The following is a 25,928-nucleotide window of genomic DNA, read 5'->3' on the forward strand; positions in this document are numbered from 1 at the left end:
ACTATACTGCACCTAATGTTGGGGAACCATACTGCACCTAATGTGGGGGACTATACTGCACCTAATGTGGGGGAACTATACTGCACCTAATGTGGGGGAACTATACTGCACCTATTGTGGGGAGCTATACAGCACCTAATGTGGGGGACTATATTGCACCTAATGTGGGGGACTATACTGCACCTAATGTGGAGGAACTATACTGCACCTAATGTGGGGGAACATACTGCCAACTAGGGATGTAAGAAAAAATCGATTCTCGCGATAATCGCGATTTTTTCATTTGCCGATACTGAATCGATTCAAAATATTTTTGAATCGATTCTTTAAGGGATGTGGAATTTTTATCTCCTGACACCCCGAACAGCATGTCCCGGGCATCAGGAGATAAAAGTTCCACATTTGTGGAGCCGGGCAGGCCGGATCTGACACGGCGTTGCTCTGGGTGTATGGAGCGGGCTCCGACTCGTGCCCGCTCCGTACTATGCGACCCCCGGCTGATTTCAGTAGCCGGGGGCCGCCGCTAATAGCCAGCATGCGGCGATCGCCGCGGCTGGCTATTAAAGGAGTACTCCGGTGCACACTTTTCTCATGTTATCCCGCCCGGGCTGCAAAATAAAAGAAAACGCACTTTATCTTACCTGCCAACGAGCCCCCGAAGCTCCGGTACAGGTGTTCGGTCCCCGAGCTGTATTCTTCTTACTTCCTGTTAGCCCGGCACGTCACACGGAGCTTCAGCCTATCACTGGCCGCAGCGATGTCCCGCCTCTGCTGGTGATAGGCTGAAGCTCCATGTGACGTGCCGGGCTAACAGGAAGTAAGAAGAATACAGCCCGGGGACCCAACACTTGTACCGGAACTCCGGGGGCTCGTTGGCAGGTAAGATAAAGTGCATTTTATTTTATTTTGCAGCGTGGACGGGATAAAATGAGAAAAGTGAGCACCGGAGTACTAGATCGCCGCTGTCAAAGCTGACAGCGGCGTCTATTGGGATCTATGAATGCTCCCAGGTGGGCGATGTATCGGGATATATCGCGATGTATCGTCACCTAGACGGTATCGCTATATATCGGGATATATCGAATCGCCACACTGGTATCGCGATTCGAATCGAATCGCCAAATTCTTGGCGATTCACACCCCTACTGCCAACGTAATGTGGGGGGACTATATTGCACCTAATGTGGGGGACTATATTGCACCTAATGTGGGGGAACTATACTGCCAGCCTAATGTGGGGGACTATATTGCACCTAATGTGGGGGGACTATACATCCAGCCTAATGTGGGGGACTATATTGCACCTAATGTGGGGGAACTATACTGCCAGCCTAATGTGGGGGGCTATATTGAACCTAATGTGGGGGAACTATACTGCCAGCCTAATGTGGGGGGCTATATTGCACCTAATGTGGGGGAACTATACTGCCAGCCTAATGTGGGGGACTATATTGCACCTAATGTGGGGGAACTATACTGCCAGCCTAATGTGGGGGACTATATTGCACCTAATGTGGGGGGACTGTACTGCCAGCCTAATGTGGGGGACTATATTGCACCTAATGTGGGGGAACATACTGCAAGCCTAATGTGGGGGACTATATTGCACCTAATGTGGGGGGACTATACTGCCAACGTAATGTGGGGGACTATGTTGCACCTAATGTGGGGGAACATACTGCCAACGTAATGTGGGGGACTGTATTGCACCTAATGTGGGGGAACATACTGCAAGCCTAATGTGGGGGACTATATTGCACCTGATGTGGGGGAACTACAACCTAATGTAGGGGAACTACTACCTAATGTGGGGGACTATACTGCCAACCTAATGTGGGGGAATTGTACTGCACCTAATGTGGGGGAACTGTACTGCACCTAATGTGGGGGAATTGTACTGCACCTAATGTGGGGGAACTGTATTGCAAACCTAATGTGGGGGAACTGTATTGCCAACCCTAATGTGGGGGAACTGTATTGCCAACCCTAATGTGGGGGAATCTATACTGCCAACCTAATGTGGGGGGAACTGTGCTGTGTATTTAAAGTGGTAGTCCACTAATAAGATATATAAGTGTGCATAGGAATTTATTCATGTTTTGTTATCTATAGTCCGGCCCTCCAATGGTCTGAGGGACCGTGAACTGGCCCCCCGTTTAAAAAGTTTGAGGACCCCTAAACTACGACTTTAAATGTTACATCCTTTAAATGGATATTTGACCTCTCTGCCGCTCTACCACTGTGGCAATGCAACTTATGTCTATTTAACAGGGTACAAGAACTGTGGCCAAGTATTCAGATAAGTTCCTTAGCAGTTGAGGTGGGCTGGAATAATGAAGCGCTGGTGGCCACATTCTCCAATGGGTGGTCCAATACTATAAAAGATGATATTAAAGGGGTACTCCAGTGGAAAAAATTTTTTTTAAATCAACTCGTGGCAGAAAGTTAAACATATTTGTAAATTACTTCTATTTAAAAATCTTAATCCTTCCAGTACTTATCAGCTGCTGTATAATACAGAGGAAGTTCATTTCTTTTTTAATGTATTTTCTGTCTGTCCACGGTGCTCGCTGCTGATACCTCTGTCTATGTCAGGAACTGTCCAGAGCAGGAACAATTCCCCATAGCAAACCTCTACTGCACTGGACAGTTCCTGACATGGACAGAAGTGTCAGCATAGAGGTCAGACAGAAAAGAGATTCAAAAAGAAAAGAACTTCCACTGTATTATACAGCAGCTGATTAGTACTGGAAGGATTAAGATTTTTAAATAGAAGTAATTTACTAATCTATTTAACTTTCTGGCACCAGTTGATTAAAAATAAAATGTTTTCCACCGGAGTACCCCTTTAATATCATCTTTTATAGTATTGGACCACCCATTGGAGAATGTGGCCACAAGCGCTTCATTATTCCAGCCCACCTCAACTGCTAAGGAATTTATCTGAATACTTGGCCACAGTTCTTATACCTTGTTAAATGGACATAAGATAGAGCGGGCAGGGAGGTCAAATATCCATTTAAAGGATGTAACATTTAAAGTCGTAGATAATACATTTAGCAGTCTCCCAAAGGAGATTCGCACAGGCAAGAGTTTATTCAGTAAGGAGAGAGATCAAGAATCCTACCCCTTTAAGGCCAGAGAACTGCTGTCCTAATTTTTTAAAGAGAAACCATAATTTCTAGGGCACCTGTGGAGACCTTCACTCAGTTTGGCACCTCAGTTTTCATTCCCTCCTGTGCTTTCCTTACATCCCATGCCTTCTGGTTCCAAATCTTTTGCAGCTCAGGTTCAGTTGCTTTTCTGCGGAGGAGAGGGATTATTGGAGTTGGGAGGAGTTGTGTTTTTGTTTCAAATCAAGTCAAGACAAGTCAAGGCCATTTCCTAAGATAATGCCCAACCTGACCAGGAAATACCCACACCTAAGGTACTGCCAGGGACAGACCTTGGGTGGGCTTTCCTTGTCACCAGATATCCACAAAGACAGACTTATGATTATCCTCTCATGGGCCAATTCCTCCGTGGTCATGCAGGCCCTCTATTGCTGCTATTTTGTAGATGATGCATTTGTACCAAAATATGCTATTCTGCTACAGCCTCGGTTTTTACCTCTGGCCATTGAAGCAATTGGCTGAAGACCCTTGCAACCCATTCACATTAACCACTAGACTTTTCCCTAGTCTACTGAGATAGGGGCTCTCCACCAGCAGACCCTCCAGTTCCAGGTGATTAAAGAGAGTCTGTTTTACCCAGGCTGCTCACACTGTGCTATGGGTGCATAAATCATTATTCCTACCATGCCCATGTTATATTAGGCCTTTCTTGCAATCCAGAGAAGAACAAATGATACCAAGCACAAACAAATGATACTACACCAATGTAAACAATGAACTCACCTGATCAGTAGGGGTGACAAGCCTTCGACCCCATTGATCAAATATGGTCTATCCTAATGTTAGGTTACTAGTCTTTAAATGGGCATTGTCAGATACAATAACTTTTGATATGTTATAAAGCATGCCAAAACAATGTTTTGCAATTGCTTTCATCAGTAAATTTTCAGTATTTCATACTGAAAAAGTCAGTAAAAAACTGGCCACTAGTGGTCCCCCTGGGACACATACTACATACTAGTCCTGCAGCGTTTAGTGGTCATCGACATGTCATGGACACTGTGAGTGATTGACAGGGCTAAAGGCAGGTCCAGGGCCCTCTGTTAATCAGAGCAGAGGGAGGGAGGGGGAGGAGTCATCACAGTGAGGAGAAGAGAAGGACTTGCCTCTGCATGGACAGAAACCTCACTGAGCAAATGATGGCAAGTAAATATTTAAGTAAATGTAATTCTGAGAAAAATATAGGTCATAGACACATAAAAATTAGTGGAGGAAGCGGGCCACATCTTTACAAATATTCCCGTCCTTTTCTAAATCCAGTAATATTTGACCACAGTGTGACTACTACCCTATTGTGAAGTTCAATCAAAATTGTCAATATAAAGGTGAATATGGAGTTTTACAAGTGAAGTGCTGGCACCATTTGTGTTGAGCTACTGCTAAGTGTCATGTGAGCCGGTCCATTCACTAGGGGATAACGCTCAATCCCACTGCTAACAAAGGTAATATGGATCAATTTTTGCTTCTCTCTGAATTTCTAAGAATGCCCTCAATGTGAAATCATATAGTTATCTTATTCATATAGTGGGTGTTAGTGCAATTTTTGTGAGTAAATGTTTTCAGCCAAAGCAAAGATCCCCAAAAATATACAGGGATATTTATCAGGTTGTCTTGCAATGTTCGCACAATGGAATTTCTGTGCGGAAAATCCAGAGTCTGCAGAAAGAATAGACTTGTCTATTCTTTCTGCGGAGTCCGCACATCCATTGGATGATGGCGCATTTACGTGCCTGTGTAATGAAGAAAACTGTGTCCTTGTAGCAGAATGTGACCCTTTGCACAGAATCAGTTTTCTGCTTTACAGTCCACTCCCTCTCACTCTACCCCTGCTACCCTCTCTCAGGGGGAAAGTTTCTCCACACATCTCCCACACGCTTACACTCCACAGCTCGCACATCTATCACCCACCCACACCGCACATCTACCATATGCCCGCCACCTGTTGCAAGACTACAACTCTCAAAGCATGCCCTTACAGTGAGGACATGGATGGGGTTGTAGTCTTACAACAGCTAGCGGACAGATGTGCGGCGTGGAAAAAAGGCTGGGAGAAGTGCAAATAAACTGTGTCCCCGTGAGAGGGTAGCTGGGATGGAGTGAGCGGGCTGTAAAGCAGAAAGTTGTGTTCCTGAAAGATCTTTTCCATAGACTTTTCCTGCCCTAAGGTTCAAGCTGCCTTTTGGTACATGGGCTCAAATATTTATTAGTGCAAATGTGCCAGAATTCTGACGTAATAAGTGCCAAAAATTGTCCTATAGTACTTCTATCACATTTATTATGAATTTTTGACACTTTACCACTGGGGTGTGGCGTCAATTAAAAAGTGGTGTAGCTTCAATATAAAAGGGGCATGACCTAAATGTGTCAAAATTTTGTCCCACAGTTCTGGTTGAATGTAAGTCAATGAATAACTAGCCTAAACTTAGACTAGACAGTCTGCCAATGTGCCAGTTTAATTAAAAAGCCTTATACACTTTGATAAATCTGGCCCATTTAAAGCGTACCTGTCATAGTGCAAAAAAAATAAAAAAAGTTATATGTTACTCAGGACCCAATCCTGATTACGTGCATATAATTTTTATGTGTCTCGGACCTATATATCCAGGGATATAAGCATTTATCTGCTGGTGAGTTACTTTTTCATTGTGCAGGCTGGAGGGGGCGTGTCAGTCTGTCTCCCTCACAGGAGCAAGCCTGTGCAGGCAGCCAATCAGTACTCTCTACTCTGTAACCCTTTCCTCTCTGGTTTTATGCTGTGTCAGAGGAAGATACTTGGAGCTTGCCTGCAGTAATCAGAAGATATTATGGTGAATTCATAACAGAATAAAATGTATAAATATAAGAATAGATCTTTATAAAATTAGTGCAAGGATTTTTTTAGATAAAATTACAGCATTGTTATGAATACATGCTCTATTTGTTTTATCTTCTCCTAGTAAAGCTGGATGCTAATCAACATAGCTGTCACTATGTGTGTCATTCATCTTTCACAGACTCCTGAATGTCTGATCAACTACTTTGTCATTCAGGAGTCCGAGAAAGCTTTGACTATTTCAGCATGCTGGGAGTTGTAGTTTAGTAACAACTGAAGCTGCAATGTTTGTAAATAACTGTGTTAGAGCAGTGTTACCTCCAGCTGTTGTAAAACTACAGCTCCCAGCATGTCCACACATCCTTTATCTGAAGTTTTGAATACACTCAATAGAAATCTCCTATACTGGATACCGGTATGCTTTACGGCCGGTATCCAATATGCTGTAAAATCTAGACAATTCTGTCTGGCTAAAAGACAGGCGACCACTAGTGGTGGCTATTTTGAGCTTGAATTTCAGGTGAAAATGTAAAAAAAAATTTAACAGGTGTATATTGTGAAATGTCATATTATAATGAGTCCTGCAATATATGAAAAGTTTTTAACAATGACAGTGCCTCTTTAAAGTCTGTATGAATTTGCTTTGAGAATAAGACAAACTAATATTTTAAAACATTATAAACCCGCATACTTACTTCACTCGTTCCCCCTGGCGCTGCAGCTTCCTTATCTTCCGGTTCCCACTCTTGTGCTGTTCTTAATTCTTCCCATGAGGTCTCACTCCCCTGCTCTCTGATGGGTTTAGAGGAAAATGTGGGATGTCATTGGAAGAACAACACAGGAGCGTCAATCAGAAGATATGACAACTGACAAAGTGAAAACAGAACATTGGAAATACTAATTTTTTAGATACGAAAATTTAGCATGGTCATAAGAATTCAGACCCTTTACTCAGTTGAAGCTCCTTTAGCAGTGATTACAGCCTCCAGTCTTCTTGAGTATGATGCCACAAGGACTGCACGCCTGGATTTGGGGATTGTCTGTCATTCTTTGCAGATCCTCTTAAGCTCTGTCATGCTACAGCTACTCCTGTGTTGTCTTGGCTGTGTGTATTGTTCAGTCCAATCTGAGGTCCAGAGTACTCTGGGTCAAATTTCATTAAGAATATCTCTGTTATTTCCTCCACTCAACTTTCGCTCACCCCTAACCAGTCTTCTCTGTCCCAGCTGCTGAAAAACACGTCACATCATTATGCTACAACCACCATGCTCTACTGTAGAAAGGGTATCGGGCAGGTGTTGAGCTGTTGCTGGTTTCTTCTAGACATGACAATTAGAATTGAAGCCAAAAAGTTAAATCATGGTTTTAGCAAACCAGAGAATCATGTTTCTCATGGTCTGAAGGTCCTTTAGGTGATTTTTTTAAAAGAGGCTTTTTTTCTGGCTACTGTGCCAGATTCGCGGAGTGCTGCAGTGATGGTGAGGTTTTACTAATCTGCACACATGATACTAATCTGCACACATGATCTTTTTTGGTCATCTTGCTTACGAAGACCCTTCTCCCCTGATTACTTAGTTTGGTGGGGTGGCCAGCTCTAGGAAGAGTCCTGGTTATTCCAATTTAAAAATCTTCTTCCATTTAAAAATCATGAAGGCCACGGCCTCTGAGCTCTTCAGGCAGTTCTCATGGCTTGGTTTTTGCTCTGATACGCATTGTCAGCAGTGAGAATTAATACAGACATGGGTGCGTCCTTTCAAATCATGTCCAACTAACTAAATTTACCCCAGGAGGATTCTGATCAAGGTGTAGAACCAACTCAAAGATGATCAAGAGAAATTGGAGGCTCCCAGAGCTTAATTGCAAGTGTCAAAGCAGAGGGTCTAAATCCTTATGTACATGTCCAAAATTCAGTTTTCATAATATCATTATGCGGTACTGAGTGCAAATTGATCGGGCAAACTTGATATTCTTTATTTTAGAAAAAAAACGCAACATAATAAAATTTGAAAAAGTGAAAGGGTCTGATGACTTTTTGAATGCACTGTAAATACTGTTGTGTGCATGAGGCCTAACATTCAACACTGTAGAAGTATCAATTGGATACCATGAAATTACTAAAATCTTTTGTAGGATTTTATTAGGGATTGTCTGTAGAGTACCATACAAAACAATCAGGATGTTAACATAGAAATGTGAAATTTACTTCATACAAAGATCATAAGGCTCCAAATACAGGTAGAATGTATCCTATTTTACAACATAAAGATATACATACAGGTTTTATATGAGCTCCCAGAGTTGTGCTTGTAAAGACAAGCTCAGAAAGAAGTACATTGTAAAATTACATATAGCAACACGTAGCACTGTTCCAACATTATCATCATAAACCAGCTAAACATAACCTCTACTGTACAGACATAATACATGAAATACCACAGATCACCAGAAACTCAGTTGTAGCGCTGTCTCCTGCTTCATTATTCTTTGTGCTTTCTTCATATGGGCCAAATTCCAATTTGACAGGAGCCTACCAAATCTCTCCCAGCTGTCAGATGACAATTAACAACCAGTAATAATAGCTCACCCACGGTTTTCATTTGTCTCCCTTTTCAATATTTTAATCCTCAGGTTGAAAGGGGAATGTTATTTTAAAGCAGAGAACACATTTTATCTTAGTCTAGGGATGAACAGAAAAAAATCCTGTACATGTCTGATGACGTATTTTATTCCAAGATCCAACTGTACTTCAGATTAGAAGGAAACAAATGCTAGCACTGTCCAAGTGTGACAAAATGTTATACGTAACACGATTCATATTTATATCACCAGGTAATAAAAAGCCTGTTCAGGCCTATTTCAGATTACTACTATTACTACATTTGAGGCTCCACATAACTACAACATCTTGATCTCACATGGTTCTACTAAAACAAACTTTTAAGGTTGTAATAGGAGCCCATAGGAACAGAATACAGTAGTCTGAAATAGGCTTTAAAGGCTATGGACACCGTTGGGGGCATTTCATTTTCACTTAAATACTATGTACAATGATAAGTAGAAGCTGCAGTACATTAAATGGTTTAAAATGTATAATAAAAGCCTATTGAAAAAAAAATACATATGTTTATTTATCATCAAAGAATAAATGATCTTCTGTAAAAAATGACCCCCAAAGGTGACCATAGCCTTTAATCTTGATATACGTCACCACTTCTCCAGCAAACTTTTTATGACTAAAATAGTATCACTGTGTATCAGATTTTCATATAATGGTGCACTTATAGGACACAAAGGCAAAGCACACGTAATAAAAATCCATATTAAACCAATTCATTTTTATATCACAATGTGTCACATAGAATCGGTCAACTGATTTTAACTTTGATCTTTGTTGGTAGTACCCTCACATAGACAAGGTTTACAGTGGCATATCCAACTTTAATTTGACTATACTATATGTAATTTCCATATAATAAGAGGGGTTCCTCTTAAATGTGTTGGTCTTATTTTAGGGTCCTGAAAAGGGTAGAATTACGCAGGTGAACATGTACCCAATGTGGGCATGGATCAGGTAGATTGGTGCTTGTTTAACAAGCCTATTTCATGGCTAGACTATGGTGCAACCTTTAACTACTATATATGTCGCCTACACATCCCTTATTACATGGAGAGATGTGTGGGCAGTGAACAAGGATTAACCTGCTTCAAAGATGGCGATTAGCCAACGAGCTAGCATTGGCCCGATTGTTGGCTGATAACTGGGCCTATTACACAGGACAATATCGGCGCAGTCAGATGATAATCACCCCATGTAATAGGGCCCTAACTCTAAGTTGCAATTGTACTGTGCAGTTGTACATTAGAAATGTGTTTTATTCATTTGCAGCTAGTAATGGACTTGGTGCTTACATTGTAAGATCCACTGAGGTAGGGGCTGATGTGAATAAATAAAATATTTTTAGTAAGGTTATATATATATATATATATATATATATCTTAGGTCTAATGCAGTGGTCTGTTAGTATTTTTCTGCTTTTTAAAGAAATAATTTACCCTTCTATTCTGTGATGTCAGCAGCATTTTAAGTACATCCTATAAATGAGGACTGTAAATTCAGCTTTTAGGATTGTCCATCTTTACCTACTACATAACATCACACTAATATCTTCACTATACAAAAACCTCCTCTTATGCCAACTTCAACAAGGATTGCTTGGACAAATATAAAAGTAATAAAAAGTGGTGAATTTGTCGATAGCAACCTAATAGCTTTCATCTTCCAACTTCTGCTAGAAAAGTGAGAACTGGAATCTGAGTTATTCTTTTTTCTTCTTCTTCCGCAGAATATTGGTAAACTTTACCCGTTTATACTGTATAAGGTCACATGCAAGTAAGCCTTCCACTTTCATTCTAATTTGCACTTGCTTTAACCTGCTTCTAGTCCTTCTGCATGTCTTATGAAATAAAATGTTAAAAGACAAACAATACACAGCTTGGACATTAAAACAAAGTCTAGTGCCGTGCTAATGCACATAACTCTGTGCTCAACAATTTATGAGAAGCAGTAAGCAAATACATATAGAGCATATGACAAGTCACACATTGTAATGAGTAAGTATGGGCTCAACGCATGGGAGGGAAGCTGTTGTCAAGATACCACCATTTGCTAATGTGCCAAATGGTGTAAAATGGTCTATGGTCTCACTTTGATAATGTACTATATGTACTGATGTTGCATATACAATATAAGTACATTGGGGGGGATTCATCAAACTGTTTACCCGGTTTATTTAGTCTAATGTGTCCAATAAATAGTTGCAATCAGTTTCAGTGCGAATATTTATGTAAAGCATTTCAGAATTATAACCACATTGTGGACTGCGTTAGAATAGTTTTTACAAATCTTAGTGATTTATAAAGTGCCACTTTTTGCAAAAAGTCTCAAATTTGACACACATGGCCTCTTACACTCAAACTCAGACTATCTCCCAACAGCCCCACAAAAGCATCTAAACTGACAAATTTATCAAGTGCAGGGTAATTGTCCCACGCATGGCAAAATCACTACCACATGTGTGTTATAAACCTGCATGGAGAGTAGACTATACATTATGAATTCCCCAATTGTCTTTAGACCTCTGTATGACAGAGGACATGGCATTGATACCAGGGATCTATTATGAAATGATGTAGCAGTTACAGGCATTAAACTATACTTTGGGTAACAACATCACCATCTCCTAGACCAGTGGTTTCCAAACTGTGGCCAATAAGATACTGCAAAACTACAGGAGCCAGCATGGGAGTTGTAGTTTTGCTATATCTTGAGGGCTACAGTTTGAAGACCACTTCCTAGACAGTTTTCTTGACAAAGCCAAATGCATATTGTACCATGTTGACAATGTTCCTTTACCCTAATAATAGAGAAAAAGCGACTACATTTGTAAACTATACAAGACATTACAGATCACCAGAAACAGAGAGACATACAGGATGCCTAGACCTGCAATGAACAGCTAGACACCAATATTGTACTCATATTAAAAATCTGCCCTTGAAACACTTCACTTCTCGGAATGACATCCAATATATAATGAACATTTGCTGGATCATTGTTTGCCTGTACTTTTCCAATAACATGGTTCCAAAATTTGGCCATGATTTCTTTAAAAGAAAAGGCTCCTGGTGGTACAACTATCCAGGGATCCTGCCTGCACGTACAAATGAACACAAATGAACATACTTGTAACAGCCGGGAGGTAAAGAGGGATAGTATAGAAAGTTTTGCATCAGTAAGTTATTATTATTTTTTATAAAGGAAGTTTCATATCAGACACTGTAGTGAGTATAAAGCTGTGTGTTAAGCAATGCATCCAGTTACCTCCTTTTTTTTCTTCAGCTCTGAATTGTTACATCCTGTGTTTAAAAACAAGACATAAATTTGCCCTTTTAATAACCATATATCACATAAAACCTGTAAAGTGTGAATGCAAAATCAATATCCAATATACACTAAGCTATTTCCAATTAAATCAATGTCTGATTCATTTTTGCATAGAAACATATTATTGATCAGGATGAAAAATGTGTATGTCTGGGTCACACTGCAATAATAAGCTATGAATACAACTACAACAGTTAGATCTCTGGGCTTCTAATGAACCAGACCATGATCACTGTAAGGATGCATGGTGATCTAAGTTAAGTTCAGTATAACCATGGACGGTCTGGAAGTTACCATAATATGGATGCTAATGTAATAGCAAAGACTGCTGATTTTGCTATAAAATCAGTAGTAGCAACATGATATACAATAATGTTCTAATATACATAACCAACATATATTTGAAATTAAATAAATTACACAGCTCAAATATATTACAGAAAATATAAAAGGATAAAATGGTTAAATCTGACAGCTCATTGGTCAAGATTTATCAATCTTCCTAAAACCAATACTGTGTAGGAGTTGCCCTTAACAACCAATCACAGCTCAGCTTTCATATCTGAATGAGCTTTGATGAAATGAAAGCTGAGCTGTGATTGGTTGTTATGGGCAACACTAGACAGTTTTGGTTTCAGAAAGATTGGCCAAAGTTTCCCTCAAACATAGTGCAAGTATATTTTAGACTTGAGCATGACATCACCATATAGGATGTAGACAAATGCGATCATACATGATTCAACTGCAGATATAAACTTTTCCTTAGAATGTCACAATGAATAATTTTCTAATTGAGTTCAGTTTAGTATTAGCGTAATGTCATATTGGAATGTTCTTAAAGGGATTCAGCCAGCAGCTGTGTGTCCTCAAAACTGGTAACAGCTCAATTTAGAGGACGGAGAGAGTTAACGCACGCCAAGTGGCTAGGAGGCTGACCCTTTAGGCTAAGTGTCTGGAGCTTTGTGTGCTACCCTCCCCTCAGCTGTGAGTGACACCTCTAGCATCCAATCAGGAGGCCGCATCAGCTATGTTTTAACTCCTTTCCTCGTCCGCTATATGGAGCTGTCAACAGGCTCCTATGTGCTAAGCATAAAAGGATATTCCAGTCTAAAACTATTTACTGGAGAGGTGATATGTTAAAACAGTGGGTGTCCGACTACTGGATAGGTCGTAAAAGTATAGACATGGGAGAAAGTCCTTGCACCTAAGAGGCCAAACAGGCTGATATTGCCCTGTTAGGCCCAGCAAGAATATTTAGGACATGTAATAGGTGCCTAAAATAAGCTCTGATATAATAAACTGACACTCAAATCATACACAATTCTACCCATCTAATACAGCCCCGTATGATTTACACAACTGGGAGGTAAGTAGTTTTTTTTCTTTATTATACAGCCTGGACTAATTGTTTAGAAAACATTTTTCACTGGACGAGCGTTTACTCCTTTGTGAGCTGATCTCTGACCCTTTTTATAATCAAGCAAATAGATGTTCCTAGGAAAGCTCATTCCTAATAGTCGGCCTATGTAAAAAGGCCCTTTGATTTGTTTTGCTTGATGCTCTTGAGCCAAACTTCACCCACTCACTGGTAGGTTATCTGTTCTCTCTAGATCGGTACATGTGTGGTTCAAATCACATTGGGCTATTTTTTTCTCAAACATTGGCTTTATATTTCTTTCTTTCTAGGTTCTACCTGTCTTCACGTGAAAATTTCCATCAGGACCAATTTTTTAAACAAGACAGGCAAATGAAAACTTTCATGTGTTAATATAAGGCTGAGGAGATGTGCAACAGGTATCAGGGGCCATTATCTTATCCCCTAAACCTGATTTATGCCAAACCCCCACCCCCCACCAGCCTCGTTTTTTACACCACCTCTTGAAAAATAGTTCATGCACACTTGACTATTCAAATAAATGGGGAGAGAAGACCAAATATGAAAATCCCTATTTCAGGTATGGAGATTGTTGCAACATAATAAAAACATAATCAGGGCAACAGAGGCTACAAAATGATATAAAAAACTCACAGGTGTTCTTTAAAGGGGTAATAATCTATCCACAGAATAGTAATAACCAGCAGATTGGTGGGATAAGACTGCCAGTATCCCCAATGGTCATAAGTAAATAAAGCATGCATGCTTGCCCACTGCTCAATTTACTCTAATCTGCAGACAGACAAGAAAGGGGACAAGAGACCATCTTATGACTGGTGGTTGTCCCAGCAGTCAGACCACCACCGATCAGCTAGTTATTGCCTATCCTGTGGATAGGTGATAGCTTTTAATGTTAGGATAACCCATTTGAGAGCACTAAGCTTACATGACAATGTCTGCTTCTGATTTCATGGCTAAGAGCATTAAAGGAGTAGTCCAGTGGTGAACAACCTATCCCCTATCCTAAGGATAGGGGATACGTTTGAGATCACGGGGGGGTCCGACCGCTGGGGCCCCCTGCGATGTCCTGTACGGGGCCCCGACAGCCCGCGGGAAGGGGGCGTGTCGACCAACGCACGAAGCGGTGGCCGACAAACCCCCTCAATACAACTCTATGGCAGAGCCAGAGCGCTGCCTTCGGCAATCTCCGGCTCTGCCATAGCGATGTATTGAGGGGGCGTGTCGGCCGGAGATTCGTGCGGTGGTCGACACCCGCTATCTGGCAGGAGAGCCTGGCCCCCGTACAGAAAGATCGCAGGGGGCCCCAGCGGTCGGACCCCCCGCGATCTCAAACGTATCCCCTATCCTTAGGATAGGGGATACGTTTTTCACCACTGGACTACCCCTTTAAGGAGCAAGTTTAAATATATAATTTAATTTATTTAAAAAAAGTTTTTGTTAGGATAGATTTTTATCTTCAGTTGAACTTGTATTCTTTCTTTTTAAGTAAAATGAAAATGTGCTTTAATAACAGGCAATGACAATGAATTATTGTGTGCAGTAGTAAGCTCAGCCAGTAAACATTACTCTTTTATGACAGAACCTTTCAAACAAAATGAACCATGATGTAAAGGTTTGTGCATGTAAATGGATGTGACTGACAACTGTGATTTGTTCATTTCAATTATTTATTTGTTTCTGGATGTTTTATTCTTTTCTTGTCAATCTGCACATGTTAAAGCTCATAGTGTTGTTTGTGGAGAATTTTAGTCACATGCAGTAACGTGAATGGGGAAAATAACTGTATTTGTGGATGCTAAGAATAACCAGCTTCTTTCTTTCCGGGGAAATATATTTATTTAAATAAATATAAGCAATTTCATTGGAGCTTCTCCTTTTCATGTGAATGAATAGGCTTGTGCAATTGGTGTAAATAATATACCCTGATTCGTGAGGATTATACACACTTTTCACATAAAGCAGAGTCTTCATCGATAATGGCTGTAGCCACCACCAATATATACCAGCTGATAACCATACAATGTACTGTGCAAATGTAATCTGTGTTTTGAAAAAAATGTGTATACGAGACATAGGCTGAATGAAAAAGAAGCAATATTGCCAGACAAATAAAAATTATTTTCTCAACATGCGCTTGTGCATTAGGTCTGTACAATGAAATTAGTTAAGAAGACATATTTCTTTACTACAAATTTACCAAAATATTTCAACACATAAAAAGGTAAGAAAATAAAACCAGCAAAAAAAATGTTGCTTGTATAGGCATCGGTCACCCATTCCCCTGCCAGGGATGACTGCACCACACTTCTTTGTACCAGTCCTCTCTGGCAGGAAGAGGGTATAGAAATACACTGATGTTTATATTCAAAGTGACTCTTCAGGAGTGGCAGTCTTGATACATTTTCTACTTTATACACATTATTATGTCAATTGCTAAAAATATAGAGATATTTCCATAATTACCCCACTATACAGTAAAAAACATTGAAATCTAGACTGTTTAAAATGTATTTCTGTATTTTTGGTAACAGTATCAGTAACTTATTTGAAGATGGAAATGACTGCTTTTAAGATATGGTGGGGAAGAGAAACATCAGAATATAACCCTCAGTTATTAATATTGAAATAGTTTAAGAACTGTTGGCAACATTAAGTGCCGAGCTGATTTTACATGCCAGCCACTTCCTAAGTGGGCAGTAGTACTCATTGTGGAACTGCTCAAACTCCGGAGTCTGTCGGATGTCATGTAGAAAGGAAATGTCAATGTCTGACTCCAGTAGCACAAGCAACAATGGGAGAAGCACCATAAGTAGCCCCACAGCTACCAAAACCAGCCGGGAAAAACTCTTCAGAAACGCATTCAGCTGCATGTTTCCCATGAGGAAATTGTAGCTCATACTTAGTGCTTTCCTGGCCTCCTTCAGTTCTTCTTCCTCTGCAATTAAAAACGCATGTTCATCTGCATCAAATTCCTCAAATGAATCAGCATCGTCTCTTTCACCCTCTGCCCTGAGCGAGCTGTTAAAGAGCATCTCCACCCCCTCATCTACTGGTGTGGGCAGCAAGCTAGCGCTGGGGTTGTACACCTGCTCTGAGATAGTTAAAGGCTCCTCTTTCATGCTATCTTCTCCATCATGTCGGATGTCTGGCATCAGCTCAATATCCCTTGAAGGGGAGTTGCCAGGCACAGGGGAAGAATTAGAATCATTCTGCTGTGACAGCAGGATACCTAAAGAAAGAAAAAACAAAGAAACATTTGTCAGGTTGTCTTCATATGATATTGGCTACATTCTCTGTTATAGACTAGTAGTGGACAAGGCAGGTTTTTTAACTGAGAAGGTTCTGTTAGCAACAAATAACTTATTGTGAGAATACTTCTTTAGTTACCAGTTACCATTTGCTCAGTGTGTCATATGAAATGGAATCTGTCAGCCCTTCTCAGTACCTTGAAAGTGTTTGGACGCTATGCCCATAAGTTTTCTGGGGTGTCACATTTTCATAAAGAGCTACTTTATTTGGCAGTCCCAGCACCTCCTAAGTAGTCATGGTGCGGAAACCGCAGCAGCGTCATGTTGCCCCTGCCCTCCTCTTAGCCACATATGGTTCATTGACATTCTGAGTGCTGGGCACTTCATGCAAAGCCCTGCAGTAAGGATGCTAGGAAAAAAACTAACCTGTAAATGTTTTACTCACACTCCTCTCCTTCTGCTCTCCTAGTGCAACTCTTTTCTGTCATTACATGCAACTTGCATTGAAAATGCATTCCAATCTGCAGGCATCATGTTATAGAGCCGGAGGAGCTGAGCAGACTGATATATGGTTTTGTGGGAAAGTTCTGGGACAACGTGTCCTTTATTCATGCAAATCTCTGCCCAGTTTGGTGTAAGTAGTCATGTGGGCGGTCCTATTCAGTGACTGACTGCTACCTGTGTATAAGTGTGCATATAGAAATAGCAGTCAGTCACTGAGTAGGACCACCCACATGAGATTTACATGAACAAATAACAGGTTATCCTGGAGCTTTTACCACAAGACTATATATCAATCTGCTCAGCTCCTCCTGCTCAATAACATGATTCCCACAGATTGGGCTTCATGTCAATGTGATGGGTAACATACAAAGCTTCCTCACCTTACAAGCTCATACACAACCTCTTACAATACTATTATAGTTGCTGCTTCAAAACATTAGCAAGTCTCTTTACTTTAAATAGGTACTGTCATTTAAAAAATATTTTCAGATATCAAAGAGTAATTGAAAAACTCTATAAAAAGAGAAATAATGCTATTGCTAACATTGGTCATCCTTTGATGCATAGGAACAATTTCATCTTCACAGAAAATTTACTGCAGGAGTGCAGATGTGATCCTAGAAGTAATAAGTAACCCTACATTGAGTGACACTTACTTGCTATTTATTCTAGAGTTTTCCGAGATTTACAATGTGGCGCCTAACTTAATTTTGTTGTGAAAAACCCCAAAAGTGAAATCACATATTTTCAAAACAGCACAAAAGACTTTTGAAAATGTGAGAAGAAAAAAAAAATGTGATTGATATTGCTGTAACACAAATTGCAGTAGTTTTTTAATATGTCCCTCAATGTGTTTCTATATTATTCTTAGTTATATATTTTATCTTTTAGTTATAGCATTAGGCTAGGTTTCCAGTTGTTTTTTTTTTTTAACACCAAAAAAAACAGCAAAAACACCAGAAAAACTGCCATAGCTTTTTCCTGCGTTTTGGCAGTTTTTCTGGCATTTTCCCTGGTGTGTAGAAACAGCTAGTTTTGTCCCCTGTTGCAGTTTTCTCACTGTCTTCAGGTACCATTCTGTGGGTCGGATGCTGAGCGCCCGGTCCACAGAGTGTGAGGAGATGAGGAGTGATGTACGACATCACTACTCACCTCCCCCGGCCGTATAGTATACAGGGGGGCATAGTGTACCCGTGTAAACTATACAGGAGTCGGGAATCCCGTCACCAGACTGACAGGACTCCCTGATCCTATAGCCCCTTTGGGCAGTATACAGAATATACAGCTATCTATAAATAGCTGTATATAGTGTATACAGAAGCAGACGTCCACTTACCTCCATTGCTCCTGTTCCGTCCGGGTCCGTAAAGCTCCGGCCCTATTGATGACATCATTAGGGGGCGGAGCTACATTGTCCATTTTGTATAATGTGAACAGACCTACAACTAAACTACAACACCAAAGGCTGTCTGGGCATGCTGGGAGTTTTAGTTTTTGCAACAATTGTAGGCTCTCTGTTTGGGAAGACATTGCATTATGGGCGCTCTCCCCAGTGGACAGCGCCAAAAATGTTCTAACAAATTTTTTGTGTTTCTTTTTTCTTCTCATTTCAGATCCGTTTATGCAGAGGATTACAGCGGATTCGATGGATTACGGCGGATGAACTGGATTTTTTTATTTTAATAAAATGGTTAACGAGGGCTGTGGGGGAGTTTTTTTTTAAATAAAATAATTTTTCCAATGTGTCGCCTTTTTTTATTTATTTGAATTTTCAGGCTTAGTAGTGGAAGCCGGTCATATTGACGGAATCCATTACCAAGCCAGGGCTTAGCATTAGCCCCAAAAACTGCTAGCGCTTACCTCCCATTATTACCCCTGTACCCACCGCCACAGGGGTGCCGGGAAGAGCCGGTACCAACAGGCCTGGAGCGTCAAAAATGGTGCTCCTGGGCCTAGGCGGTAACAGGCTGGTGTTATTTAGGCTATGGCGGGCCAGTAACAATGGTCCTTGCCCACCCTGGTAATGTCAGGCTGTTGCTGCTTGGTTGGTATCTGGCTGAGAATAAAAATATGGGGAACCCTATGCGTTTTTTTTCCCATTATTTATTTATTTTTAAAAAATGCATAGGGTTCCCCGTCTTTTTATTCTCAGCCAGATACCAACCAAACAGCAACAGCCTGACGTTACCAGGGTGGGCGAGGACCATTGTTACTGGCCCTCCCCAGCCTAAATAACGCCAGCTTGTTACCACCTAGGCCCAGGAGCGCCATTTTTGATGCTCCGGGCCTGTTGGTAACGGCTCTTCCAGGCACCCCTGTGGCTGTGGGTACCTGGGTAATAATTGGGGGTTAGCACTAGCTGTTTTTGGGGCTAACACTGAGCCCTGGCTTAGTAATGGATTCCGTCAATAAGACCGGCTTCCACTACTAAGCCTGAAAATTCAATAAAATAAAAAAAACACATTGTAAAATTTATTTTATTTAAAAAAACACTCCCCCACAGCCCTCGTTAACCATTTTATTAAAAGAAAAAAAAATCCCGTTCATCCGCCGTAATCCATCGAATCTGCCGTAATCCTCTGCATACATGGATCTGAAACAAGAAGAAAAAAAACTAAATATTGGTTAGTACATTTTTGGCGCTGTCCACTGGAGAGAGCACCCATATTGCAATGTCTTCCCAAACAGGGAACCTCCAATTGTTGCAAAACTACAACTCCCAGCATGCCCAGACAGCCTTTGGCTGTCTGGGCATGCTGGGAGTTGTAGTTTAGCAACAGCTGGAGTCTCCCTATTTGGGAAGACACTACCAGAAGGGTCTGTTCACATTATACAAAACGGACAATGTGAACAGAGCCTCACACTTACAAGCCTGGTTCCCGTCTGAAGCTCCGCTCCCTAATGATGTCATCACTAAGGGGCGGAGCTACACTGACCCAGCTGGGACTGGAGGGAAGTAAGCACACTTTGTCTTCTGTATACACTATATACAGCAATCTATAGATAGCTGTATATACTGTATACAACCCAAAGGGTTAACCTACACTGTCCAGCAGTGTAAGTTGACTCTTTCCTTGCTGGACTGGTGCATAGCGCTCAGCTCAGCAAGGGGTTAAGTGAGCCAGCAATGAGTATACTGTATACACATTGCAGGCTCACTGTAAGTTCTTGCTGGGCAGTAGATATACGATGTATATCTACTGCTCAGGATCAGCTGTTCTCCTGGCTCTGTTGCCGTGGGTACAGCTGATCCTGACATTCACATCAGGACGATTGCAGCAGGATTCTGCTCCATGCTGGGAGCTGTAGTATCTGCATTAATAGACAGATCCAAGCGAGTGTCACTCCTGACACCCACTGCGATCCTCCTGTATAATGAATAGATGCGGCCGGCCCCTCTTCTATGGTCCCCTGCACTGACATATATATACACCTATTCATATTTCCCACAGAGTTGTGATTGGCTGGAACCATCTAGCCAATCACAGCTCTGCGGGAAATATGAATAGGTGTATATATACGGCAGTGCAGGGGACCATAGATGAGCGGCCGGCCGCATCTATAGGAGGATCGCAACGGACCCTGTCGATCTTTCAACTAGTACAGGTGCTACTATTCCCATCATGGAACAGTGTGTTCCATGCTGGGAGTAGTAGTACTACCTAAAAAAAAAAATGTTTAAAGTGAAACACACACACACTACATTTTTATTATTGTCGGCTACATTTTTAGTACCCTGCCTGCCCACATAAATTGATCCCTGTTTAAAAATGAATTAAAATGTTGTTATAAAAAGATACATTTCGTTAAATGTAATTTTTTCCATCACTACTGTATCTTTTTTATAATTTTTTTTTTAACGGGACCCTACAAAATTTTAAGAAAAAAGGTATCTCCATAATTTTTTTGGATCACTTAAGTCCAAGAAAGAATAAAAACAGCCTGAAAAAACACCTAAGTTAAAACCCACATAGTGTTTTTTCACTCCCATAGACTTCTATGGGAGGAAAACGCCAAGATTTTCACAAAAAAACGGCAATGTCTCTACAAGAGGTTGTTTTTTAAAAACTGCCAAGGAGCCCAAAACCGCCAAAAGGATTAAAAAAACGCCAAACTGAAAAACGCCAAGTGTATTTGGCATTTTGCAGTTCCCTATTGACTTGCAACTAACATCAGGCCGCAGTGTTTTTTCACAAAAAAAAAAACCGCCATGTGGCAGAATGGGCGCTTTTATTGGCGTTTTTGTGAAAAAAAAAAATAAACAAGTGGAAACCTAGCCTTAAAAAAGTTAGGCACAAAGTCATAAAACCAGTAACTGTTCTGTCTCAAACTAAATGCAACTTGCAACATTGATACAGATTTATTATTGCAAATGCACCAGATGTATGTCTTAGTTGCACAAAAACTTTGAGAATTTATCAATGTCTTTTTGAAACAAAATGCTACTTACAGCACTTTAAAATGCCCCTAAAGGATAAGCCATCTTTCATCAAAAGTAGCAGCTGAAGACAAATCTTTATATTGTAACAATTTAAATTAGGTACAAAATATTGTGCAAATAGACTCCAGACTAGAGCCCTGCATGAACCTGCTCTCTTAAAGGGGTATTCCAGGCAAAAACTTTTTTTTATATATCAACTGGCTCCGGAAAGTTAAACAGATTTGTAAATTACTTCTATTAAAAAATCTTAATCCTTCCAATAGTTATTAGCTTCTGAAGTTTTCTGTCTAACTGCTCAATGATGATGTCACGTCCCGGGAGCTGTGCGTGATGGGAGAATATCCCCATAGGAACTGCACAGCTCCCGGGACGTGAGTCATCAGAGAGCAGTTAGACAGAAAACAACAACTCAACTTCAGAAGCTAATAACTATCGGAAGGATTAAGATTTTTTAATAGAAGTAATTTACAAATCTGTTTAACTTTCCGGAGCCAGTTGATATATAAAAAAAAGTTTTGGCCTGGAATACCCCTTTAATATCACATTTCATTACCTCTTGTGCCATTTTATTACCCACTTGTGCCATTTGATAACCCCCTTGTGCCATTTCAGTAGTCCCTGTAGCATTTCAGAGATATGCGGAACTGCTCAGGATTTTACAGGCCCACTTTTCTGTGACCACCACACAAACACACTGCACGCAACAACCTCATTACTGCTCACAAGATTTTTATTAGGTCCCGCAGAATCCCAATCCCAATACAGGGCTCTACTACAGACCAAACTTCATGGACCTGTACATTACATTGTCGCACAGATTTCGATAAATTATCTGCATCTTCACAACTGCATAAAAACCAAAGTCTGATGTGATTTCTGAAGCCTGAAAGCGGACTTGCTATGTAAGGTTGTGATTTAATCTGGTATAGAAACTGCCACTGCAGTTTTTGAGCCAAGGCCAGAAGAGTATTCAAAAGGAATGAGAAATATCAAGGAAGTGCAGTGGCAGTTTCCATACTAGTAGAATCCCAGCCTTACATATCAAGTCCGCTTTCAGGCTTCAGAAATCACATCAGACTTTTTTTTTTGTGCCATTGTGAAGATGTGGCTAATATATATATAAACAAAATCTATGTGAGAATGTAATAAATAGGTACATGATCTAAAGATATACTAGGAAACGTCTACAGATGTCAAAAACACCTAAAATGACCAATTTCCCCCTTTACTATGTGTTTTAGACACTTCTTTTCAACATGTCTGAAGTGGCATGGCTTTACATACAAGATGCTCCATATTTGCACCAAAATTTGGCACAAAATTCTGCCATAAAGTAAGCCAACCATTAGATAATGTAAAGTTAGATATAAGTGTCCAAAGATACACCAAATGTATCTGTCCTATCTAATTTTATGCTAAATATTAGATAAGTAAAAACCTGCCCAATTGTTTTTATACAACTTATACTGTAGAGGCAGACTTTTTTTCATCATGATTTTATAGTCAAACTTAGTAAATACATTCCTTTAAAAGTAGAAAATGGAGGATGGAGTCCAGCTCAGTTGCAAATAAAATCCAATTTATTGGTAGACAAATGCAGGAACACAAGGGTTAAGCGTTTCAAGCGCTGCAAGCGCTCTTAGTCATACACAGTGTATGACTAAGAGCGCTTGTAGCGCTTGAAACTCGTAACCCTTGTGTTCCTGCATTTGTCTACCAATAAATTGAATTTTATTTGCAACTGAGCTGGACTCCATCCTCCATTTTCTACATTCTCTGCGGTGTTGTCCAGCGCCAAGAGTCCGTGCTCCATCTGTCCGGGCGGGGTAAGCTGGTTGGACTGTCTTTTGTTTCTTTCATTCCTTTAAAAGCTATCTTACAAGGTGCTTCCCTTTTTAAAGCATAATACCAACTATGTTTGTTATTCCAGGTTAGCAAATGCTTCTGTTTGATAAAAAGAACATATTTTCTGGTTGTAGTTGTTCATAATATGGCAGGAACTGCTCCAATTTAAAGAAAAACATAAATCCCATATTGCTTAAAGAAAAGAAATCAGACTACCCAGAATATTGCAAATACTTGTTAAAACACAATGGCTCACATTACTAAGAATGGTATTTTTTTTAACCCAGTCTAAGTAAAAAGCTAGTCGGAGTGATTTGCCTCAAATTGATTAAAACATGCACCACTCTGAATAAATCTAGTACATTATCACCCGTGTAAGGCTAGTTTCACACACTTAACATGGCCTCATATCTGCATCTGTATCATGGCCAATCGTACTGTAATTGTGTTAGTTCAGGTCATTAGACCTGATGTTGTGTGGGCGCAGAAAGATGTCTATATTATGCTCAGGTATAAGTAGCTATACAGCCAGCAAATTACATGTACTGTATTACTGTTATGAGTAGGCTTACAGTTGCACCAAAATATCCATTCTACTTGCTACATCTGGCCTTCATGACATATTTTTCACCTTTCATATCACTTTTTAAAAGTGTGGCAATTTTTTTTTAAATCACATAATAGTCTAGGTATCTTATTTTTCCATAGACGTCTCTAAAGGACACAGAAAAAATAAAAGCAGAAAAATGTACACTAAAAATGTTTCTAAAAAGTCACAAAAAGTGTTTTACAAGCCAGAAAATACTGTGTGTGAAGGCAGCCTTAAACTAATAGACGACACCTTCTATTTTCTTCTTACAAATATACATAACTAATCTTACATTTGTAAAACAACATATTAATACTGCTGGGATGTAAGTACCCACTTGCTGTCTGTACATGGTAGATTATAGAATAAAAGCTTTTACCAGCACTTGTGGCTTTGATCCTAGATCCAAACTTCAGCAAGCGAATGAAAATCTCTTTGTTGGAGTGGTTCACCATGCGCAAATAAATGCTTTTAGTAGTCTTGATTTTAACCAAGCACTTCACCATCATGACTGATACTGTCCTAGCTGTTCCATGCACTGGTCTGTATTAGTACCAGGAAGAATAGCTATTATGTGCCTGAGATAGAAATGTTTATAGCGAAGAGTAATAGAATAGGAAGGTCATAGAAACAAAGCCAAGGGATTTACATGGGAGGATAAAGTGATCCACCACTCTAATAATACACTCTGTGGAACGCAACAATTTATCCTTCCTCACTATGTATAGATGGTTACAGGTAAACGAATCAACTGATGCAGTCTTTCAAGAAGGCAAGTCTTTGTGTAACACTGGCTTTATGAACATTTTGGTGTTCACTTTCCGACTGCCTTTAACTCGACACAGCCCATTTTGGCCTTGAGGACACAGACAATTTCGTTTTTGCATTTTTTATTTTTTTTTCTTCCTCATGTTCTAAGAGCCATAATATTTTTCCATCTACAGACCCATATGAGGGCTTGTTTTTTCTGTGACCAATTGCACTTTGTAATTTTACTATAAAATGTACGGGACAACTCAAAAAATATTATTTGTGTGGGCAATTTTGAAAATTTTATGGAGTGCCATGTATATGCAGTGCACTTCACGGTAAAACTGCCATGTTTTCTTTATTCTGTTGGTCAATATGATTAAAATGATTCCCATGTTTACATGCTTTACTATTATTATAGTACTTAAAAAAAACTCAAACTTTTTTAACAAAATAACTATATTTAATATGTTAATATCCAATTTTGACCCCCTAAAACTTTCACATTTTTCCGTATACATGGCTGTATAAGGGCTCATTTTTTTGTGTTGTGATGTGTAGTTTTTATTGGTATCATTTTTGTTAACTTTTTGATCACTTTTTTGAATTTTTTCTGACATGTAATGTGACCAAAAAGAAGCAATTCTAGTGTTTGGAATTTTTTTTACATTTACGCCGTTCACTGTGTGGGATAGTAACATAGTTCATAAGGTAGAAAAAAGACTAGAGTCCATCAAGTTCAACCTATATCCTTAATGAGTCCCTACTGAGTTGATCCAGAGGAAGGGAAAAAAAAACCTCATAATTCCTTCCCGACTCCAAATATGGCAGTCAGAATAAATCCCTGGATCAACATTCTGTCCCTATAAATCTAGTATATAGTAACATATTTCATAAGGATAGTAAACATCATATATTAACCCCCCATAAGGACACAGACCATTTTGGCCTTAAAGGAGTAGTCCAGTGGTGATTCAGTGGTGAGCAACTTATCCCCTATCCTAAGGATAGGGGGATAAGTTGCAGATCGCGGGGGGTCCAGACCGTTGGGGCCCCCCGAGATCTCCTGTATGGAGCCCCGACAGCCGGCGGGAAGGGGGCGTGTCGACCTCCGCACGAGGCGGCGGCCGACACGCCCCCTCAATACAACTCTATGGCAGAGCCGAAGCGCTGCCTTCGGCAATCTCCGGCTCTGCCATAGAGATGTATTGAGGGGGCGTGTCGGA

At 40.2% G+C, this 25,928-nt stretch overlaps 1 protein-coding gene across 5 annotated transcripts in view; it reads right to left on the reverse strand.

The window, feature by feature from the left end:
* Positions 1–14,697: 14,697 nt before the first annotated feature.
* The window catches only part of FRMD3 (FERM domain containing 3), a 231,577-nt gene continuing 220,346 nt past the window's right edge, over positions 14,698–25,928 (reverse strand). For all 5 annotated transcript variants that reach the window (XM_056523864.1, XM_056523855.1, XM_056523847.1 and 2 more), the window contains one exon: positions 14,698–16,554. In XM_056523864.1, coding sequence (XP_056379839.1) covers positions 15,956–16,554 — 599 coding nt within the window. In that variant the 3' untranslated portion in view covers positions 14,698–15,955. The remainder of the gene's footprint in view (positions 16,555–25,928) is intronic.

Source organism: Hyla sarda, chromosome 1, assembly GCF_029499605.1.
Source record: "Hyla sarda isolate aHylSar1 chromosome 1, aHylSar1.hap1, whole genome shotgun sequence".
Lineage (NCBI taxonomy): Eukaryota > Metazoa > Chordata > Amphibia > Anura > Hylidae > Hyla > Hyla sarda.